The sequence below is a fragment of the Castor canadensis genome, chromosome 1 (genome assembly GCF_047511655.1).
Source record: "Castor canadensis chromosome 1, mCasCan1.hap1v2, whole genome shotgun sequence".
Classification (NCBI taxonomy): domain Eukaryota; kingdom Metazoa; phylum Chordata; class Mammalia; order Rodentia; family Castoridae; genus Castor; species Castor canadensis.
In genome coordinates this window covers 94,474,824-94,498,814 of record NC_133386.1, presented here as the reverse complement: position 1 = coordinate 94,498,814, position 23,991 = coordinate 94,474,824, and the positions used below count along the sequence as shown (strand labels likewise).

The window sequence follows — 23,991 nt, the reverse complement described above, 5'->3', positions numbered from 1 at the left end:
CATATAAATATACTGTATTGAGTACTTTATATAAATATAAAGTATTGAGGCTACTGCTCCACATTATTTATTTAGTTTCTGGCCTCATGCTTGCTAGGGAGGTACTCCGTCACTTGAGCCATGCCCCTTTTTTGCTTTTAGTTATTTTTCAGATATGGCCTTGTACATACATACATACATACATATATATGTATATGCACACATACATACATATTTAAATACATATTTTAACATTTTTATTAGCATATATTAGTGGTACTGGGGGTTTCATTGTGACGTCTACACATTTGCTTAAATTAGATTCATCCCCTTCATCATTCTCCTTCATCCCCTATCTCTTCCTTCCTAGAAGTATTTCAGCAGATTTCATTTTGTCCTGTTTTCATACAATTAAAAAGAGTACTTAGACCATATTTACCCTCTTTCACCCTCTCCTTTTACTCTCCTCCACCAGTGGCCACTGGTACCCACCTCCGCCCTCCCCACCTCTGCCAGTGGCCACTGGTACCCACCCTTAGACAGGACCTTTTACTGTCCTGTCCTTCATTTTAAAAAGTGTATATAGATTGCTAAGTGGGGTTAGAGTCTTGCTTCTTTTTGTGCTGGGCTGCCTCAAATGTGATTCTCCTACCTATGCCTCCCATGTAGCTGAAATTGTAGGTATGCATTACCACACCCAGCTCATTTGTTAAGATGGGGGTCTCACTAACTTTGCAAAACTGCACTGAAAGTGTGCTCCTCCCAATCTCTACCTCCTAACTAGTTGGGATTGTAGGTGTGAGCCATTGTGCCTGGCTCAGCATTATAATTATATTCTTTACATATTTTCTTTTGCCAGTTACCAGGCAGAAATTTACCAGTAAAGTATATTTCCCTAAGTGTTTTATAGTGTTCTTATTTGTAATGTCTTAAAACTTTGAGAACTGCTGGTTTGTACCATATTCCTCATCACCTCCCCAAAATACCAGCTCTTTGTTTGTTTCTTTCTTTTTTTAAACTTCTTACCTTCTCATCTCCAAATTTAGCTCTTCATCTTATCTCCTCTGATCCTTTCACTTCTGACCTCCCTCCCATCCTTCTCTATTCTACTTTTGGAAACCTAGAAAACTAAGCTTACAGGTATCTTCCTTATCCTCACAAAATGATCTGTGTATATCTGTGATGTCACTGAGTCCTTCTTTCCCACAGTCCTAGTTACAGACACATGCATCTGCACCCAGTCACTTTTGGCATGGCCTACTGTAGAAATGTTTCATTACTTCACATCACCTCTCCCTTTCAGATCTTTATGTCTGTTATTTTCTCTACTGTCAAAATGTGGCAGATCACATCACTAGAACAGTTTAATAGCTTTGTGTGGTATAATGTAGATGTACAATGGTATAAGGTATATATATTTATGCATATATAATTATGCATGAATATTTGTATTTCTTGTTTCTAATTTTTTTGCCAAAACAAAATGTTAATGGCCTACATTAAATAAACACGTACAATCATATTCATTGAATTATATGACTGCTGATTGTAAGAAGCACGTTAATTTTATGGATGAATAACAATTTATCTGTCATTTATAAGATATCATCAATTCCTACTTCAGAGATGTCAAAACATGAAAAAATGTTAACTGATGATTGATGAGATGGTATATATAATAGATACTGTTTTTAAGTCTTAACTTTTCTCTTGAAATTTCTATGTACGTTTGCCTGATAAAAACTTAAAAATTTTTCTTCTCTTCACAGTTTCAGTGAACAGACATTGTGTAAACTGAGGCATTTTCTTAATCTAGTTCTTTCCAAATGTTTAATGTCTTTATAATTAACTTGTTATCTGTGCTTCTAAATTCCCAAGTTACTTTGACATAGTTTCTATTTCATTTTGAGGGCTAAATGACAAAAATCCTTAATTCTTTCACTGTTTATAATTACTTTTTCTTCCCACTGTTTTGTTCTTTTACTTTGTCATTGTAGATAGAGAAATGACTTAGAAATCTAATTTACTTTGAGACAGTATTTATATATTGAGGCAAAGTGGAATATATGCCCAAAAACTAGTGTGTATTGGAATTTTATACACCTTAAAACACTCCATTGGGAAGAGTCATTATATTTTTTATTTGAAGGAAGATGATTCTGTGTACATTTTAGGACTTCAATTCTAAGTCAACATCAGGTAATCTGTTCAATCTGGATTGTTTTCTCAGAGGAGTAGGGGTTATGTGTGTGGGAAATTAGGGGAAAAATTATAGAAACTGATCTCTCTGCCAATTAAAATATTTTAAGGAGCTCAAGCTCTGTGAAAATAATGTAATATAATATTATACTTTGTTTATAATTCTTGCATTTAGTTTCTACTGTAATAAAATATCAAGAAAATGCTGTGTAGTCATCACTCAGATATTAAAACTTAAACTGGTTGAAATGATAATCAAATTGTTTTTTATCTTCTGAGCAGTAGTTCTTAGATCTTAGGTAGAAGGTTTGTATTAGCTTCATGTTACTATAATGAAATACTGGAGGCAATTAACTTATAAGGAAGGAAGGATTATTTAGCTCATAGTTCTGGAGGTTCTGGCCCAAGATTGGGCAACCCTGTTTTGGGCCAGTGATGGGGTGCTGGATGATAATTATGGGGAGCGCATGACAGAGCAAAGTACTTACATCATGAGACAGAAAAGAGAGGCTGGGGTCTGATAGTCCCCTTAAATAACACACCCCTAAGGACCTCCCACTTGGGCACATCTAAAGGTTCCACTACCTCATGATAGTGCCATCCTGGGGACCAAATCTTTAACACATGGACCTTTGGGAACACTCATCCAATTCACTTCAAGGTTCTGTGCTCTTCTGAACTTGTATATGAAATTGAGCTATTAGGCTCAATTTCAGCAAAATCTCAAAGGGATTAATAACTCCAAAGAAACCAACCGAATTCTGTAGAATAGTAGGTCAGTGTTACATCTCTTTTTTTTTCTGGCTCCCATTGTATCATGATTATAACTTGGGAGAATCCTAGAGTGTATTGAAACTCAAAGAAAATTTGATCTTGAGCTGTTAGCCTGGAAATGGCAGCATTTGTTGTTTCAGGTGGTATTTTAAAAAGTAATAAAACATCCATCAAACTCACAAGAATTTCTCTTTCAGGAAGTACCAAGTATGAAGGTGGGGTGGTTTTAGAAAAGACATTTAAAGAACTGTGGCTCTCCATATGTTCGAAAATGTGAAGAGTTAAAAATAATGCTTCTGTTTGGAACTTGGATAACTAATTTCTTAGTTACAATTTAAATTATTATTTTACATGGAAGAATGTGCTGGAAATAATAAATGTTACTCATGATTTGTTTATATGTTTGTATGTAGTGTGTATAGGAGTTACTTTTTAATGGTAATGTGAGTAATGAAAATACTTGATTTCTTTTTTTTATTACAGTGCATGCAAGACATGGGAAATACTAAAGCAAGACTACTCTATGAAGCCAATCTTCCAGAGAACTTTCGAAGACCACAGACAGATCAGTATCCTTTAAGTTTGTATAATCGTGTGTTTTAAGAGAATTAACTAATTTTCACCATTAGTAGTTTATCTGTTGGTATTAGGTAGATGTAAACTTTATCACCCTATTTCTCATGAAAGATGGAAAATGCAGGGTATGGTGATGCACATCTGTAATCCCAGTACTTAGGAGCGGAGGCAGGAAGATCCAGTGTGAGGCAAGCCTGGGCTACACCGTGAGACCGAGTCTCAAAAAAAAAAACAAGGGCTGGGGATGTAGCTCAGTGTGAGAACCCTTGCCTAGCGTGACAAGGCCCTGGGTTTGATCTCCAGCACTGAAAAGAAAAAAAGATGGAAATTGATTTTTCCTGAGCTGTGCTTTTTATATAGATAGGTTTTTAATAGGATTTTGGTGATCCACAGTACATAGAGATTTTTTTTTATATATAATTATCATTAAGTCTAAAATGTTATGAGTGATTCTTTTTGATTGATGTCCATCTCTTGATAGGAAAGTACATGGTGTTTATTATTTTAGACTGCTACTAGAGATTTGATTTATGAGCATCTTGAGTATTTTAAAGTCATCTCCATGGGGATTTATGATCACCTTTAAGATTGCACAGAACTGTGTTTGCTTTACAAATCTGTGTTTTTTGAGTAGTTTGTTTCCCCATAGACATTTTAGTCAAGATGGTTTCCACATTTGTTAAAGATAAAATCATTTGATTCTATAGGATTTCTAAAATTCACTGAAGTTTGAGAAAACAGGTCATCTAATTAATTATAGGTATTTGGATTTTGTCCAAAAGATAATGACATTTGTGTTCTGACAATTATAGGTAGCTTCTTCAAGGCCAAACCATTTGTATAATAAAACAGTTCATTCATGTGCCCAGTGGGGGTGGGGTGATGATCTTTCTTCACATAGAGATTTAGGCCATTATATATTTATTTTCCTATTTGAATAGAACCTTTCAAAGTTATAATTGAAAAATTAGTAATTTGCATTTGACCTCTTTATTTCTATTCTCCCAACCCCTTCTCACAAATTTAGCAGTCTGATATCCAATGTGATTTTTGTTATAGAAAGATCCTAGGATAAGATTGGACGGTACACTTTGGGTATAAAATTGTCTGAGCAAAAGTATGCAGCTGTGAGGAAACATTACTTTTAGGGTTTTGACATGACCTAATTTTAGTTTCGTGGGGTAAGTGACAAAAGGTATTTTGGTCCATATTAAGGGTTTTCAGTATCACTTAGAGCAGTTTGGACCTCATTTCATTGTCCCAGGGGATTGAAGTGTTTGAAAATCCATGAAGGATTTTGAAATAGGAGAAATATTAGAGAAGTATCTTCTACTGCAAGGAGGATTAGTTAGAGTAAGTAGGAGATGCCAAAGCAGACAGAAACCATGTAGAATATTAGTACAGGGCAAAATGAGCGGTCATGAAGCTCTGAATTGTATGGTGGCATTGAGCATAGACAGGAAGGAACTAGGGGGAACTGGGAATGCAGAAGCAGTTGGACTGGGTTAAGATGGGCTTTAGTTCTAAAGAAGACACTAAGATGACCCCAGAGTTTCCAGATTGGGTGAATATAAAGCTTATTCATTGAGAGAAGTAATTCATTATCAGGTAGAAGTTTAGGGTTTAAAAATGAAAAGTAAGAAACCATGCTCCATTACTTTGAGCATATGCAGGTGTCTGTTACACACACACACCAAACACACACACACACACACCAAACACACACACACAGTTACCCATTTGGTACTTGGAAATATGAGTCTAGACCCTAGAACACAGCCAGAAATGCAGATTGGAGAGTCACTTAATGTGTAGGTGATGAAAAGTGTTGGGTGAAGTTATATTTAACTAGGGTGGTAAGTAGTCTCTTACTCTTTTTTATGTGCTTTTTCCTTCTATGAAAAGTAACGGCCTATGGTAGAACTCTGAGAAATAGAGCATGATAAAAGGAAACAGGCAAATGAATCAGTATCCTAGGTGGTTGTTACCAACTGTATCCTGATTATATTAACTTATTCTTCTATCTGCTATCTGCTGATGAGCCTGAGTTCACAAAAGACAGTTCCCTTAAGTTGAAGAATCCTCCTTGCTTTTTGTTTGGTGGAACTGGAGTTTGAACTCGAGGCTTTGAACTTGCAAAAGCAGGCACTCTACTGCTTGAGCCATGCTTTGCTCTGGTTATTTTTTGGAGATGAGGCCTCATGAAGTATCTGCTCGGTGTGTCCTTGAACTGCATCCTCTTTGATTTCAGCCTCCCAAGTAGCTATTATTACAGGAGTGAGCCACTGGTGCCCAGCACCATTTTTGTTTTGGTGGGGGAGGAATAGTTTTTATGTTGGTTTGGGTTATTTTGGGTTTCTCTTGAAAATTACAGGGTAAATTACTTAAGGTTCTTGAAAGTTTTGGTTTTTATCTCTCTTATGGTACCAAGTTGTTTAACCCAGCACCTTGATTCCATGTTGCTTTCAAATAATCCTGCATATTCGGGAAAAACTGTATATATGTACACATATACGTATACATACATATATGTATATACATATACATATACATACATGTATACGTACGTATGTGTGTGTCTCTCTCTCTCTATATATATATGTATGTATATATCCTGGTAGTTACCATTTTGTATAGGTTGATAGGCATACTGTTTCTTAAGTAATTATACATTAATTTTATGATGACCTTTAGAGAAATAAAGCATTAATGAGAGGGTATGTTGCTTTGATATGTTGTCTGATACATTTAAAAATATTTGGTGCGTATCTAAATTCCAGAGATTTTTATAGTGGCTTGGTTAGAATCTGGTATCAGTAAATCTTTGACCTTGATATACAAAGATAAAATAAGGAAAAGAACCATTTAAAGTAAAGTAGTAAGTCGTATAGGGTAAACCCTACGCCAAACACTGAGCTTGGCATTTAATTCTCAAAGTAACCTAATGAGATAGAGCATAATATTTTTTTCTTTTTATGGTAGGTTGCTCAGAGAGCTACCCAAACTTTCCAAAGCTTCCCGACTTTGCTCCTATATAACAGCACTCCAGTATTATTTAGTGATGATAATCTGAGTAAAATCAACATTGCCACATTGAGTTTTGATGACCTTTAAAAATAAATAGGACTATATAGTTTGACACTCTTTGCAACTAAATCTTAAGAGCTGGGTAAACTTTTCAGTTTTTCAGAACCAGGTTTGATTCATGTTAGGCTCTTGGATTATGTGTGTATTTGCTGTTGTTAGCTCAAGCTTACATTTAGTTTTTTCAATCTAAATACCATTCTCCCAAAGAAGTTCTAATTACAATCATATTTGTATGAGGTGCTGATCTTTCGTTGTTCACAAAAAAATATAATCTAATGGCTGTTGGGAACGGTTTTAAGAGGGACTTTGTCTAAACATACTTGAGTTACATGACTACTAACGTTAAGTGTAAAAGATGAAAACTCTTTGACTATGAGATTAGCCACCATATCAAATGTAATACAATAGCCCTAAGGAAAAAAAAAAAGCCAGGCTTTGTAGTTCTAGCTGTTCGGGAGGCTTGCGTGGGAGAATCTCTTGAGCCCAGGAGTTTTAGATGACCCTAGGCCACATAGTGAAAACTGTCTCATAAAAAAAAAAAAAAAAAGCACCTCAGTTATTATAAAAACACTTTTGTCCTTCTTTTGTTTATGAAACCTATGATTTGGAGGTTTTATTAGGGAGATTAGTAAGAAAATAAATCAACCTGCCATCCATCCATCCATCCATCATTCTAAAGCTTCTGGCTCTTTGAAAAGCCTAACATCTCTGTACTTTTATAGATATAAATACCTATCACCCCTTGAAGCAAGTGAACCAAACTGAGTTAAATTCATATAATATGGGCCTTCATTACATTCTTAACAAGATTAGCTGCTTTTTAAAACCTTTACAATACCAAAGCTATACAAAAGCTGTTGTGAAAGTGTAATTTCTCATGAGGGTTGTGCTTAATGATAGGCTGCGTGTGCTAGTGTGTGACCATGATAAAGCTTTACATTAAACTTTCATTATTAGGATATTCTGTTTTATCTAAAAACTTTAATTACTTCAGTTCCATGAGATCTATTGTACACCAAAGCTTATCAGCAGTTCTTCTCCTTTGAGCTTTTCAAAGTTTTATTGCTGTCCGTGTTCTGTGTCTGGAACTGGAAGATTTTGTTCTTTGGGAGTAGATATTAATTTAATTGTCTTTCAAATGGTGTCTTTAAAGAAGGGAAAAAAATCTTAAAATACAAATCCTTGTTAAAAGATAAAGCACGTAGTAATGTTAAAATTTTTCTGAGTTTGGATAGTATCAGTTTTTCCATTTGGGAGTAAAGATATTTAGGGGTGCATACTAAGTGCTTTGTGAACATGGAGAAGATTCTGTGATATTTTAATGTTTTTGTTTACTAAATCCAAAATCAGCCATTTAAACTTGAATTTTGTCAGTATGTCCCTTCACTTGATTCTCTGAGAATATTGTTGTCCTATTTTTGTTTTTTCAATTGGGTTTTGATCTACTCTGTATAACTCAGTCCATATGTCTCATATTGCATCTGTAGACCAGAAAATGAGGATAAATATTTCCTGATAACCAAATTGTTTCTCATTTACTCACTTGTTTAAACTTGATTATATGCAAGCTGTCTTAACCCTTAACATAGTTATTTCCTACCCCTTCCATGAACCTTATCTTTTAAAAGATTTGCCTATCAGAATAACATTTTGTTAATAATAAGAGCTAAAACTTAAAATAGCACTATGTGCCAGTCACTGTTCTTACTTAGTACTTTTTTAATTCTTAACAAAAATCCTATAAATATTCCCCTTTTTAAGTTGATGAAACTGAAGCACAAAGTTATGTAAAAATAAAAGCTAATGATTGCTTAGTTTGTCAGGTATTATACTAAGTGCTTTGCATATATCATTCCCAAAACTGTTCCTACCTTTTTTACTCACATAGTTTTGGGTTCAGTAGATTAGTGAACTTCAAAGTCACAATAACTGCCAGTTAAATAATAAGTGCCTATTGGCACCACAAATGAGACTGTACATTGGGCCATCCTTTGGGAATTAGTCAGAATTTCCTTTGAAAGCTCTCAGAGTTGTCTATGATGACAGTTTGTAGACAGATAGATTCCCTCTATGCATCCATTGGCTCTTCTTTCCCCTCTGAAATTGGAATAGAATTGAGGAAGCAGTAATATAGGCCTGTGAACAAGCTACCTGTTTTTGAAAATGAGTTTCATCAGCACTCAGCCAAGCCTATTTATTTATGGAATTTTCTATGGCCACTTTGGAGCTACAGAGGCAGGGTTGAATAGTTAAAATATATAGTATCTGTTGTACTAAGCTGAAAATTCTTATCATGTGACCTTTTAAGAGGAAGTTTGCTGACCCCTGGGATAAATTGTGATTTTTTTCTTTTCAATAGTACTGCAGTTTGAACCTCACACTTGTGCTTGCTAGGTAGGCACTCTGCCACTTGAGCCACACTGTGTTTTCTGTTAATAATTAGGAAGGTCCTAGTGAGTTCTCCTGTCCTAATCCTTTGATTTTCTGTCAGTGATGTGTATCAAGCAGATCAGCTTTGACCTGAAAAAAAATTTCTTATATTGCTTACTTGTTAGATAATTTCTGAAAGGTTTCTATTATAAGTGGAAGTAGTTTTATGTACTTCTACATTCCTTAACTTTGTAAGAAAAATATTGACTACTATTCTGCTAATAAACAAGGAATCCTACGTGACTTACCCACCCATTTATTATATAGCACATATAGTGAAAAAGAACATTGATGTTGGAATCAATTATTTAATCTTTCCAGGTTGCTTTGTTTTCTTTGTGTGTGTGTGTGTGTGTGTGTGTGTTACTGGGCTTTGAACTCAGTGCCTCAAGCTTGATAGGCAAGACACTCTGCCACTTGAGATGCTACCCCAACCCTTTTTTGCTTTAGTTATATTTTGGATATAGTCTCCCATTTTTGCCCAGGGAGATGCTTCTGGACTGTGGTTCTCCTGCCTGTACCTCCTGTGTAGCTGGAACTGCAGATGTGCACCTCTACCCCAAGCTTGTTGGTTGAGATGGGCGTCTCACTAACTTTTTGCCTGGGCTGGCCTAGGACTGTGATCTTCCTAACCTCTGCCCTGAGGCTTGAACCACCGTGCCCAGCCTTCGGTTGCTAATTCTTTATTTACGGTATACAAATTATAATGTGCACATTACTGGCTTGTGAGAGAAACTAAAGAAAACAAAACGTACAATGTATAGTATGTAGTGTCTGGCACATTGTGAGTATTGAAACTCGAAACCAGCTGGAATTAGAGTTTGGTGATAGGGGAGGGTGGTGATGGTAGTGGTGGTGGTGGAGGAACTAAGAATTGTACTAAATTGTTTTCTTTCTGAAATTAGGTGAGGTGGTTTTCGTTGAATGGTTCCTGAAAGAAGTGGACTTCAGGAGGAGGAAAAGCAGGTTACATAACTTAGTTGGAGAAATATTATAAGAGAGAAAGTACAGATTGGGAAATGGGAAATTTAGAGTGTAGGCTTTGTAAAGAGGAATGAATAAAGGAAATATACGTGTGATTGAACTCATGCTTTTCCTTAAGTTATCTGTTTTCAGAGCAGTAGAATTTTTCATCAGAGATAAATATGAAAAGAAGAAATATTATGATAAAAATGCTTTAGCTATTACAAATGTAAGTAAAACTTTTATCTTCACCAATTGATGTTTGCTGAATAGATCTCAAACTTACACATAATAGTTCAATTTATTTATTGTAAAAATATATTTGTTGCATATGTTTAAATAATTGAATATTGGAAGTTTTTTTAGGTCACATAATGTCAAGCTCTTGAAAAGTAGAACTCCTGGTTCAGAAAAGAGCATATTGTAAATAAGCCTAATAACTGCTTACTTGACATTTTCAAGTTTGCAAAAAGATAAAGCCAATAATTGAGGAAAAGGGGGAGAAAAAATTATTTTTCTAAATTCGGGACAAGTATGAAAAAGAAAAAAAGTTAAGGTCTGTCTTCCGGCAAGTGTGTTTGGTGGGTCTGTTGAGACATGAACAACCAGGAGTATATTAAAGCATGATATTTTAATTGATTACTATTAAGCATTTTGGTACTTCTAATAATTGAGATATTACTTTAGTAATCAAATACCTTGCATCAACTGTTTCTTTGTTTTTCCGATTAAATTTTCCTATCTCAGTTAATTATAATTTAAGGCTAATTGACCTTATTACTAAAATTCATTTTTGGCCTTTGATTCTTTGATTAACAAGCCAGCTGTAAGGCAGTTAATCTCATGGTGAAGTAATTTGTCAAGCATTTCAGAGACAGTAGTTTCATCACATTTTGCATGCAAACTGCATTTTTCGTTTTGATCCACTTGAATCAGGAATAAGCAGCATACAAAGAAAGTCAAATCCTAACTAAGTAAGCATATTTTAATATGTTATCTTTGATCATGAAAAACTTCCTGTTAAAAAACTTTAAAAGTATCATTAATGTATATTTTGGAACAAAAATAAATCTTGTTGTAGTTTGAGCTACATTTACAGTAAACATAATGGATGAAATTTGTTGAAAGATTAATGAAAAAAACAAGTGTTGAGAATAATATTTGTAATTTAAGGTATATTTAAACATGGGGAGAATGAACCAGCTTTAATGTTAGTAATGTTTTTTCATATGAAATGTTAAAAATACTTTAGAATATTTTATAAAACGTACTGTGTTATATTAAACTCTTTAAAATTCTAAACTTTGTTTTTTGAAATTACGTGGAGATTATGTCCTGTAGTAATGTATAGGAAAACAGTTTTATCTTTATGATAGTTGTTACAGAATTGTTTTTTCTCTTTCCCAGGTATAATAATGGTATGATTTGTTAGAATTTCTTTACTCATAGGAGACATGTACTGGAATGCAGTATTTAGGGATTAAGTGTTATGCTTTCTGTAACTCATTTTCACATTGTTCAGCGAAACATGGTGGCTTTGTGTGTATGTGTGTGGAGAGGCGGACAGAGAGAGAGAGAACAAACATGACATCATGATGTTAACCTTTGATAAATATTATCTATGTCTATACAAGCATTCATGCTAAAATTTTTTCCATTTTTTGTAGGCCTGAACGTAAAAATGTAAAGGTAAAAGGTCATATGCTCTTTAGTTTGTATTACTAATGAAATGAAAATCAAAAAATACATTTAACCCATGCTTACCATGTCCTAGAATACTGAAAAAAGAGGACATAACCCTGTTTTCACAGTTACTAAGTGGGGATTAGACCAGATTGTAAAAATTATGAGGCTAAGTATGGGCACCTTACAGCTAAGATATTTGAGGATACTAGGGTAATTAAGGGGATATCGAAGGAGAGACAGTTTGAACTCTAGTTGTACTCTGATGAAATAAAACGCCCTCTTAAGTGGCTATTAAGCCTCCTACTGCTTTATTTGCAAATTACTGCATAGTTTTTCTATCTGGTTTTTATAATTCATTTCCTCTAGTTTCTGATGTCTTTTTTTTTTTTTTTAGTGCTATCAGTATATGTTTCTGCTTTTAATTTGTTTTCTTATTTTAAGAGTGTTATAGTAAGGACTTAAAGGTAACGGTTTCTCTGTGTAAGGCAATAATAGTCTTTTAACTTTTTAGAACAAAACACCAGTACTTGCCTTGCCTTTATATAGCATAAATATTTCAAGTCCTCTTGGATTGTGCCTTCATTTATTTCCATTAGAATAATTCTTAAAGCAGTTGTATTTGAACTTATCCTGAAAAGGAAAGTAGGATTTCAGCAAAGACAAAAATGGACTGGTATGCAAGAAGGAAATGTTGATAATGCGGGAAAGGGACACTTTCTGCCAGCTGGTCCAAAGTGAGAAGAAGGAGGAGAAATGGGCGTATTACTTGGTGCCTGAGATTTGATGAGTAGGCCAGAAGGCTGTTCTGTGTAATGAGTATGAAGGAGGGCTATCTGGGGTCAGTAGATGAGGAACAGAAAATAAATACATGAGGAGGTAAGTCTCAGAAGGAATAAAGGATTTTGTAGAGGACTTGAATGCCATACTTCTTAGGGTTTCACACTTTTTTGAGTAAGGGAATGGTTATTTCAAATTTCTAGGAATTTAGAGATTTAAAACACTGCAGATTTACTCTCATCTGAGCATGGGTTGACTGTGTTCTCTGTTCAGGATTGTACTAGGCTGAAATCAGAGTTGGCCAGGGCTGTGATCTCATCTGAGGCTCAGGGTATTTTTGCAGGCTCACAGTTCATGTCAGAATTCATTTCCTTGTGACTAAGCCTGGGACCCATGTTCTTGCTAATGTCAGATGGGCCCATCTCAGATCTTTGCCAGGTAACTGCATCCTCTCACACAGTGACAACTTAACTTCACTTTTGTCATATAAAACCAAGGGAGTGAAATCCATCATATTCGCAGTCCTGCCTACAGTCAAGGGGAGAGCATTATTATAGGGGATGTGCACCAGGAGATGGGAATTTTGGTGACTACTTTAGAATTCTGCTTTTCATAGTGATGTACAATGAGTGTACACTTCCTGGTAGGGGAAATTTGAAAATACTTAAGACTGCAAAAATCTGCCCTTTACCTCTTTCTCACCTTAGCCAATAATGAATCACAGCTGGAAACACAGTGATGAATTAAGTCGTGAGGAGGTGAGGCTTCCTCCAGCAGTTTTTCTCTTTTCCTCACTCTTCCTCCTCCACACCCTCTCCTTTTCTCTTTAGGAAATAAATTAAGGTTAAAGAATTCCATTTCTGTTTCTTCTTCTGTAGAATAGGGATGGTGGTAGTGTCTAGATTGAGCTTTCTTTTGGTATGAAATAAGATAAGGCCTGTTGTTTTCTTAGTATGGTGCCCAGTACATAAAACTGCCTAGAGTTTAAGCCAGTGTGATAATTATATTAGTGAAGAGGGAGCAGCCACACATTTAAAAGTTAATATATTAAAATTTAAGCTGCTTCTACATGTTTGATGGGTATGTTTACTTTTTATTAAAGTCCTTTAATTTGCCTAATGATGAGTTTAATTAATGGTGTATTTTTATATAATTTATTAATTTGGTAAAGTAAATATATGTTTTTGGCTTTTGTGTCAAAGGCATTCCAGGAATGTGAATAACACTGGAAATCACATTTCTAAAATTATTTCTAGACTTCTGAAACGTGAACTTTGCAGCATATTGAAAACTTATGAAACAGCTTTATGAGACCTGGTTTTTAACCTTTTAATTTTTGGCGATGCTGGGATTTTGAACCCCGGCCTCACACTTGAGACCTGGTTTTTGATTTCTACTTAGAAGATATACACAAAAATATCCAAGAGAGGTTTGAAGCAGTCTTTTGTCAGCAGTTAATTCGTAAGTGTTTTTCAGTGATCATTTCTTTTTTCAGTGTTTTAGATCATCATATTTTACTATTATAGGATTATTCTGTTTAAAGTGGTAGTAATGGCAACAGTTTCCAAAAAATTTCTTTAAAAAATAATGTAATCTTGGGAAAGATAGCTGGACATTTTACCATCTAGCCTTTAAGTAATTAATCCTGACATTTTTATAATACTTCATACCTTTTGAAAGCATATTTGTTCACCTTATTCCTGTGGGTGGAAGTTGAAGTCCTGTTTTTGTCTGATGAGTTTTTCTTTTGCAGGTGAATTGTTTTGTTCCAAGGTTTCTGCAAATGTAGTTTACTTTGATGGTAGTTCAGAGAAAACCTTTGGTTAAGAATAACTGAAAGTCTGTTAACTCATTTATTACCAAAGGATGTCTTCACTGGCTTCTCAGTGAACTGGCATGTTTGCTCATGATAGAAGGGATGGGCAGGTGAAGGGTAGGGAAAATAAAGACTTTGAAACATGATAATTTACTGACAGCAGCAATTTCTAGGAAAAGTCTTTTGTTTTGTAAGTAAAAAACTAGAATTCAGTGGAGTGGAAATTAATAGCTAGTTACGAATGAATTGTAAATTTGAAAATTACTGTATGAAACTTGTAAGGGATTTCAGAAAAGTATGTTAGCAAGCCAACAAACTTTCAAAGGACAATGATAACTGCTGAGATTGAGCCCTCTTTTGGTTCCACTTCTGAAATGCCCCCTCTTCCTCTTTTCCTCTAACATTCAGAGATGTTTATTGAGACCTGTTGATAGGTAAACATGGTGAGCAAACTAGAAATAGTGTCTGCCTCATCATTTAACTCCAGTTAAAGAATACTAATAAGTAATCAGATTTTTCTAACTTTTATAATATGGAAATGTTGTAGACGGTGCTTTGGGACCATCTAAAAGAGGCTATTTAACCCAGTCTGGAGGGATTAAGGATTACTTTGAATACTTTTGGAGGAAGCAATGTCAACTCAAAATTAAAGAATAGGTAGAAGTGGGAGTATTTAAAAGCAGTGGGAATAGCAAGAGCAAAGGCTCCTAGAGTCAGAAAAAGAAGAGTAGAGACCTGAAACCAGAAGGAGCTTGATGCAGCAAACAGCAGAGTATAGTGGGCAGGCAAGGGTAGGGCGATAAGGTAGATGTGACCTAGTTAAGGGTTTGAACTCAGGGCTTTGTGCTTTCTAGGCAAGCACTCCACCACTTGAGCTGCACCCTCTGACCTGGACTTTGTCTTTACATAATATATATAAACTATTTAAGATCATTTTTTCATTTCAAAATGACCTAGTGTGGAGACTGTATTTGGAGAAGAAAAAGACTTGGGATAAGGAAACCACTTTGGAGTACCAATCCAGGAGACAGAAAGTAGTGATTTCTTATTGGGGTGGTTAGTAGAGATGAAGTAAATGGTTTTGAGAGATTTAGAATGAAGATCCAAGAATCTCTAGTTCTTGCCTGTTTTTTTTTCCTTTCACCTGTCCTTCTTTCATCTTCTGCCTCCATGTACTGTTGGATCTCTTACTTTCCATTGCCCTTATGTTCACCTGTTTCTTTCCTCCTTGCTCACATAATGTATGTTTCCCAGCTCATTGACTTTTTAAAAATCAACTTTTTTTGAGATATCATTTATAGGCAATAAAGGCAGATATTTTAAGGTACAGTTCAGTGAGTTCTGAGAAATACCTATCCCTGTATAGCCATGACAATCAAGATACAGAGACTTTCCATCATGCCAGTGGTTCCGTTGTCCCTTACTAATCAGCTCCCAACCCTGGCCCAGATAAACACTGATTTGCCTTTCATCACAGTAAATTACATTTGTATTCCCTAAAATTTCATATGAATAGTATCATGTACTATATATTCTTCTGTGTCTGACTTCTTTTAGCACATTTCTGAAATTCTCTCCTGTTTCTGTAGTATTCTTATTTCATTCCTTTTAATTGGCAAATAGTATTTTCTTGTATAGTATCTACAGTTTGTTCTTTTACCTGTTGACCTTTTCATTGTGTTTCCTCTGAACAAGTTTGTTTTCTTTCCCAACTGGAACAGGTGCTAAAGCTTTAGTCCCCCATTCCTTCCTCCCCCCCTCCTTTTTTTTGCATTAAAATATTTGCTAACTTAACTGAAATTTATTGAGTAAAATTTTATACTCTGGTTCTAAGTTTTAGAAGCAGACCATTAGTTTATCATCTTTTCTAAAGGAAAATAAGCACTTTTACAATGAATTATCCTGCTAGTTTCTAAGAATTAGTAATCCTTGATGTTCTTAATACACCTAATTCCCTTTTATATTTTTTGCTCTGATTTTACATGAGTTTGGGCAAAAAGCAAAAGGCTTTATGATATAACTTATCTTATTAAGAGATTTATAAAAGTTTTTAATCCCTTGTTTTAAAATTTTTATTTGTTTCTCATTTTTTTAAATTGTTTATACATTTATTAATATGCGTATACACTGTTTGGGCCATCTCTCCCCCTGCCCCTGAGCACCCTTCCCTGCCCCCCAAACCACCCTTGCTTCTAAGCAGAACCTGTTCTGCCCTTTTCTCCAATTTTGTTCAAGAGAAAACATAAAAGATAATAAGAAAGACATAGCATTTTTGCTAGCTTGAGATAAAGATAGCTATACAGAGAGATTCCTAGCATTGCTTCCATGCACATGTGTGTTACAACCTGAATTGGTTCATTTCTACCAGACCACTTCACTACTTCCCGTCACCGTCCCATAGTGGCCTCTGCCAGTTTAAGATTACTTTATTCACTCCTCTAAGTGGGCACATCAAACACTTGCAAGATTTAGGTTTCCTTCCCTTTCTCTATTCCTCCTGTATGCATTCTCCCCTTAGTGTGTGACCCATATCAATAATATTACAGCATTTGTTTTAGGTCTATAATTCATATATGAGGGAGAACATAAGATTTTTGACCTCTGAGTCTGACTAACTTTGATTAAGATGATGTTCTCCAGTTCTATCCATTTACTTGAGAATGACAAAATTTAATTCTTTGTGGCTGAGTAAAATTCCATGGTGTATAAATACCACATACTCTTAATCCATCCATCAGTAGTGGGGCATCTTGGCTGTTTCCATAACTTGGCTGTTGTGGATAGTGCTGTAATAAACATGGGTGTGCAGGTGCCTTTGGAATAACCTGAGTCGCATTCCTTCAGCAATCCCTAGGAGTGGAATTGCTGGATCATATGGCAAATCTATGTTTAGTTTTTTAAGAAGCCTTCATATTGTTTTCCAAAGTAGTTGTATTAGCTTACATTCCCACCAGCAGTGTATGAGGGTTCCTTTTTCCTCACATCCTCGCCAACATTTGTTGTTTGTGGTGTTTTTGATGATAGCTGTTCTAACGGGTGAGGTGGATTCTTAGTGTGGTTTTGGTTTGCATTTCCTTTACAGCCAGGGATGGTGAGCATTTTTTCATGTGTTTTCTGGCCATTTGGATTTCTTCCTTTGAAAAAGTTCTGTTTATTCACTTGCCCACTTCTTTATTGGCTCATTGATTTTGGGGAAGTTTAATTTCTTGAGCTTCCTGTATATTCTGGTTATCAGTCCTTTGTCTGATGTATAGCCAGTGAATATTTTCTCCCACTCTGTGGGTGGTCTCTTCAATTAGAGACCATTTCTTTTGTTGTCCAGAAGCTTTTTAATTTCATGAAGTCCCATTTGTCCATCCTTTCTCTTAGTTGCTGGGCTGCTAGAGTTCTACTGAAGAATCCTTTGCCTATACCTATTGCTTCCAGAGTATTCCTGCTCTTTCCTGTACTAACTTCAGAGTTTTAGTTCTGATATTAAGGTCCTTATTCCACTTTGAGTTGAAACTAGTACAGGGTGATAGGCATGAATCTAGTTTCAGTTTTCTGCAGGCAGATAACTTCTTTTCCCAGGAACATTTGTTAAAGAGGCTGTCTGTTCTCCCATCCAAGTACTAACCGGGCCTGACCCTGCTTAGCTTCTGAGATCAGACGAGATCGGGCACGTTAAGGGTGATAGAGCTGTAGACTCTTCTCCATTATGTGTTTTTGGTGCCTTTGTCAAAAGGTGGGCATAGCTGTGTGGATTCATATCTCGGTCCTCTGTTCTGTTCCACTGGTCTTCATATCTGTTTTTGTGCCAGTACCATGCTGTTTTTATTGCTATGGCTCTGTTGGGTATTATGGCTTGAAGTCAGGTATTGTGATACCTCCAGTGTTAATCTTTTTGCTGAGTACTGCCTTGGCTATTTGCAGTCTCTGTGTTTCCAAATGAAGTTTAGGGTAGATTTTTCAATTTCTGATGAATGTCATTGGGATTCTAATGGGAATTGCGTTGAACATGTAGATTGCTTTTGGTAGTGTAGCCATTTTTCTATGTTGATTTTGCCAATCCATGAGCACAGATCTTTCCACGTTCTGTAGTCTTCCTCAGTCTTTTTTTTTCAGAGCTTTGTAATTCTCCTTGTAGAGGTCATTTGCATCCTTTGTTAAGTTTATTCCTGGGTATTTATTTTTTTCAGGCTATTATAAATGGAATGGTTTACCTATATTCTTTTCTCAATTTGTTCATTATTGGTGTATAGAAAAGCTGTAAGTTGATTTTGTATCCTGCTACATTGCTGAAGCTGTTATGGTGTCTGGGAGTTTTTGGGTAGAGTGTTTTGGGTCTTTGAGGTATAGGATCGTGTTGTCTGCAAATAGGGATATTTTGACAGTTTCTTTACCTACTGTATTCTTTTTATTACTTCTTGCCGAATTGCTCTGGCTAGGAATTCTAGAACTATGTTGAATAGGAATGGGGAGAGTGGGCACCTTTGTCTTATACCTGATTTTAGAGGAAATGGTTTCAGTTTTTCTCCATTGAGTATGATGTTGGCTATAGGTTTGTCATATATAGCCTTTATAATGTTGAGGTACATTCTTTCTATTCCTAGTTTTCTTAAAGCTTTTATCATGAAGTAGTGTTGAATCTTATCAAAGTCTTTTTCTGCATCTATTGAGATGATACAGTGGTTTTTGTCTTTGCTATTATTAATGTGCTGTATTACATTTATTGATTTGCGTACACCACTTCTGCATCCCTGGAATGAAGGCCGACTTGGTCATGGTTTATGATCTTTCTGATATGTTGTTGGATTCAGTTTGCCATTATTTTATTGAGGATTTTTGCATTGATGTTCATTAAGGAGATTGGCCTGTAGTTCTCCTTTTTGGATGTGTCTTTGTCTGGTTTTGGGGTGAATGTAATACTGGCTATGTAGAATGAGTTAAGCAGTTTTCCTTCTGTTTCTATTTCATGGAAAAGTTTAAGGAGAGTTGGAATTAGTTCTTTAAAGGTCTTTTAGAATTTATCAGAGAATCTGTCAGTTCCTGTACTTTTCTGTTTTTCGGAGACTATTGCTGCTTCAATTTCTTTTCGTGTTATAGATCTTTTTTGGTAGTCAATATTCTCTTGGGTTTCAGTTTTGGATCATCATAAAGTATTTGGATATTTGTCCATTTCTTCAAGATTTTCAAATTTGTTGGAATATAGGTTCTCAAAGTAGTGTCTGATTATTCCCTGGATTTCCTTGGTGTTTGTTATCTGCCCTTTTTTGTTTCTGATTTTACTGATTTGGGTCTTTTCCCTCCTCATTTTAGTCAGATTTGCCAGAGGTCTGTTAATCTTGTTTATTTTTTCAAAGAACCATCTTTTTTAAAAAATTAATTTATTTTTTATTATTACTATTTTTTTATTCACTTGTGCATACATTATTTGGGTCATTTCTCCCCCCCTGCTCCCCTCCCTTACCCTCTCCCCCCTTCCCCCCCTCAGTTCCAGGCAGGTCCTGCACTGCTTTTATCACTAGTTTTGTTGAAGAAAAGAGACAACCCTAATAAGGAAGACAAAGTGTTTTTGCTAGTTGAGTTGAGGATAGCTATACAGAAATATTCCTAACATTGCTTTCGTGTACACGTGTTATGACCCATGTTGATTCATCTCTAATTGATCTTTACCCTGGTTACTGATCCCTTCTCATGATAACCTCTGTTGCTTTAAGGTTTCTGTATTAGTTCCTCTGGAGTGAGAACATTAAACACTTTCATGTTTTGGGTTTTCTACCTATTTCTTTATCACCCATATGTGCTCTCCACTTATCCTGTGATCCAAGTCCAACCACATTGCTGCATTTGCCCTAGATCTAAAGCCCGCATATGAGGGAGAACATACGATTTTTGGTCTTCTGAGCTTGGCTGACCTCACTCAGAATGATGTTCTCCAGTTCTACCCATTTACTTGCAAATGACAAGATTTCATTCTTCTTCATGGCTGAGTAAAATTCCATTGTGTTCAAGTACCACATTTTCTTGATCCATTGTGGGGCATCTTGGCTGTTTCCATAACTTGGCTATTGTGAATAGTGCTGTAATAAACATGGGTGTGCAGGTGCCTCTGGAGTAACCTGTGTTGCATTCCTTTGGGTATATCCCCAGGAGTGGGATTGCTGGATCATATGGCATGTCTATGTTTACATTTTTAAGGAGTCTCCAAATTTTTTTCCAGAGTGGTTGCACCAGCTTGCATTCCCACCAGCAGAGGATTAGGGTTCGTTCCTTTTTCCCCACATCCTCGCCAACATATGTTGTTGTTGGTGTTTTTAATGATGGCTATTCTAACAGGGGTGAGGTGGAATCTTAGTGTAGTTTTGATTTGCATTTCCTTTATGGCTAGAGATGGTGAGCATTTTTTCCTGTGTTTTTTTGCCATTTGATTGCTTCTTTTGAGAAAGTTCTATTAAGTTCAGTTGCCCATTTTTTAATTGTCAAAGAACCATCTTTTTGTTTCATTGATTCTTTGTGTGTTTTTATTTTTGGTCTCTATTTCTTTAATTTTGGGCCTTATTTTTAGTATTTCTCTCCTTCTGCTTGTTTTGGGTTTTGCTTGTTCTTGTTTTTCTAAGAGTTTGAGATGTAGCATTAGGTCCTTAATTTGAGATCTTTTTGTCTTTTTAATATGTGCACTCATGGCTATAAACTTTCCTCTTAGGACTGCCTTTGCTGTGTCCCATAGGTTTTGTAGATTGTGTTTTCCTTTTCATTAACTTCCAGGAACCTTTTAATTTCCTCTTTTATTTCATCAATGACCCACTGATCATTGAGCACTGTACTATTCAGCTTCCAGTTGTTTGTGTTTTTTGCTGTTATTTTTGTTGTTGAGTTCTAATTGTAATGTACTATGATCAGACAAAATGCAGGGAATTATTTCTGTTTTCTTATATTTGCTGAGACTTGCTTTTTGCCCTAAGATATGATCAATTTTGGAAAAAGTTCCACGGGCTTCTTCTCAGTAATGTATATTGTGGGGATGTTGGATGAAATATTCTGTAGATATCAGTTAGGTCCATTTGATCTGTGTTGTGATTTAGTTCTAGAATTTCTTTATTGGGTTTTTGTTTGGATGACCTGTCTATTGGTGAAGGGGTGTATTAAAGTCTCCCACTATATGTGGGAGTCTGTATGTGCTTTTAAGTGCTTTAGTGTATGTTTGATGAAATTTGGTACACTGACATTGGGTGCATATAGGTTGATAATTGTTATTTCCTATTGGTGTATTTCTCCTTTATTATTATGAACTGTCCTTCTTTATCTCATTTGATCAATGTAATTTTGAAATGTACTTTGTCAGATATAAGTATTGCTACTCCTGCCTGTTTTCAGGGGCCATTGGCTTGGTAAATCTTCTTCCAGCCTTTTACCCTAAGCCAGTGTTTGTTTCTGTCAATGAAATGGGTCTCCTGTAAACAACTGATTGTTGGATCTTCCTTTTTAATCCTGTTTGCCAAATGGTGTCTTTTGATGAGGAAGTTGTGTCTGTTAACATTCAGTGTTAATATTGATAGGTATGTGGTGATTCCTGCCATTTAGTTGTTTTTGTTGTTTATGGGTTTGATTGTGAGCAGCTGAGTCAATGCTACTCTGATTCCTTGTCTTTTCTTCTGTGGTTTGATACTTCCTGTCCTCTGGCGGTTTTGTTTGCTTTCATCTTCTGTTTGCAGAATTCCTTGGAGAATCTTTTCTAGTGGTGGCTTGGTGGTCATTTTTTTTTTTTTTTTTAGTTTCTGCTTATTGTGGAAGATTTTTATTGCTCCATCTATTTTGAGTATCCTAGGGTTGACGTGATTTTCATTCAGTGCCCGAAATACCTCAGTTCTTTGCCCTTCTTGCTTTTAATGTTTCTGTTGAGAAATCTGCTGTGATTTTCATTTGTTTCCCTTTATATGTTATTTGTTTTTTCTCTCTTAAGAGCCTTCAGTATTCTTTCTGTATTCTCTGTGCTTATTGTTTTAATGATAATATGCTATGAGGAGGCTCTATTGTGGTCAAGTGTGTTTGGTGTCCTGGAGGCTTCCTGTAACTGAATGGGCAAAACTTTCTTGAGATTTGGGACATTTTCTGTTATTATTTTATTGTATATATTACGAATCCCTTTTGCTTGGACCTCTTCTCCTTCTTAATACCCATGATTCTCAGGTTTGGTGTTTTGATGGAGTCAGTGAGTTCTTGCATATTCTCACAGCTCTTGAGTTGACTAACATTTCTTCAGTTTTTTCTTTAATTTCTTATTTTATCTTTGTGTTCTGAGATTCTGTCTTCCACTTGGTCTATTCTGCTGGTGTGGCCTTCCACTGTGTTTTGTGTTTCTGTTTGATTCTTTTTCTTATTTTTTCCATATCCTGGACACCTCCTCTTTAATATTTTTCATTATCTTCTCTAATTCATTTATCTCTCTGTTTATAGTGTTGTCTGTTTCACTTTGATGTTCATTTAGGGATCCTCTGGGTTCATTCATTTCTGTGTCTTCTCATGTTCTTTGTTTTTGGTGTCTTGAAATTTCTTGAGTGCATCTTGTACATTTTGGTTAACCATGTCTAGTGTCTTCTCCATGAAATTCTCAGTGATTTTTTTCAAGATTTCTTTTTTGAGGGTGTTTTTGAGGGCATCTCTGGGTTCCTTAGTGTCATTTTGCATTGTTTTGTTGGGTCAGGAAATGGGTATCCATTTTCTTCCTTTCCCTCTGAACCCTGTATTGAATTATTTTTTTTGAGGAGAGTGGTTTCCATCCCTTCTTCTTCTTCCCATCACTCCACTTGGTGTTTAAGAGGCTAGTTGGTGGTTTTAGTTGCCTGTTTCCTTTTCCTTAATTTTTGTGTTGTAACTGTATTGGTTGTTAGTTAGATTGGTGTGCTATTTCTGTCCCTGGCCTGGAGGTGTAATTTAGTAATAACTAATTCACAGGTTCAATGCCTGACCAGTTGTTTATATATTATGTAGAAGACCACTTGGTGGTATTATCTGTAAGCAGTGGGAGTTGGGGGGGGGGTTAATGTTTGTTAGGGTAGCTATAGAATTTGAGAAATTGGTTAGGGTGGCACTAAAAGGTGAGGTGGGGAGTGGGTGCTGCTAGGTTTTGTGGCCCTTGTGTGTGTTTGGGTATATTTCTGTTGTTGTAGTGTAGGGTGCTTGTGTCAGGGATTGCAGGGGATTGGGGTTGTATAAAGTTGGTACAGTAGGCTAGTCAGTGGATGGTGAGTGTGTAGGAGGGAGGGGTCATGTGGTGGTGACCGGTTAGGGGAGGTGAAGTCGGGGAAAGAGTAGATAACAAGGGGCAGAAAGAGTATTTGGGAAGAAGAGCTTCTCCTGTAGTACAGGAGAAGGAAGGGAGAGTGAAGTGGGTGAGAATAAGGATGATTAGATAGTGATGGTGAAGTTGATAGTGCACAAAGAAAAAAAGAAAATAGGAATAAAAATGCACAATAATATAATAAAGAACAAAAAACAGATTAAAAAAAAAAAACACCAGGTTCAGGAACAATAGAATTTCAGTCTTAGTTTAAGTTCTGGAGTTACTCTTCTGGCATCCAATTCTGGTTTTGGCACATAAGCAGAAACTCTGATATGTTCATACCAAGTGACTGGCTTGTGTGTGAGTAGCATTTTGTTCTTCTGTCTACCAGTTTAATTGGAATTGTGAGGTGAGTTAGGTTTGCCAGATCACGCAGGGTGGT

General features: G+C 35.8%; 1 protein-coding gene across 8 annotated transcripts in view; it reads left to right on the top strand.

Annotated features, from left to right (window-relative positions):
* Smap1 (small ArfGAP 1) overlaps window positions 1-23,991 on the top strand; it is a 145,952-nt gene that overhangs the window by 61,121 nt on the left and 60,840 nt on the right. For all 8 annotated transcript variants that reach the window (XM_074080249.1, XM_074080231.1, XM_020167280.2 and 5 more), the window contains 2 exons: window positions 3,436-3,521; window positions 10,162-10,237. In XM_074080249.1, coding sequence (XP_073936350.1) covers window positions 3,439-3,521; window positions 10,162-10,237 — 159 coding nt within the window. In that variant the 5' untranslated portion in view covers window positions 3,436-3,438. The remainder of the gene's footprint in view (window positions 1-3,435; window positions 3,522-10,161; window positions 10,238-23,991) is intronic.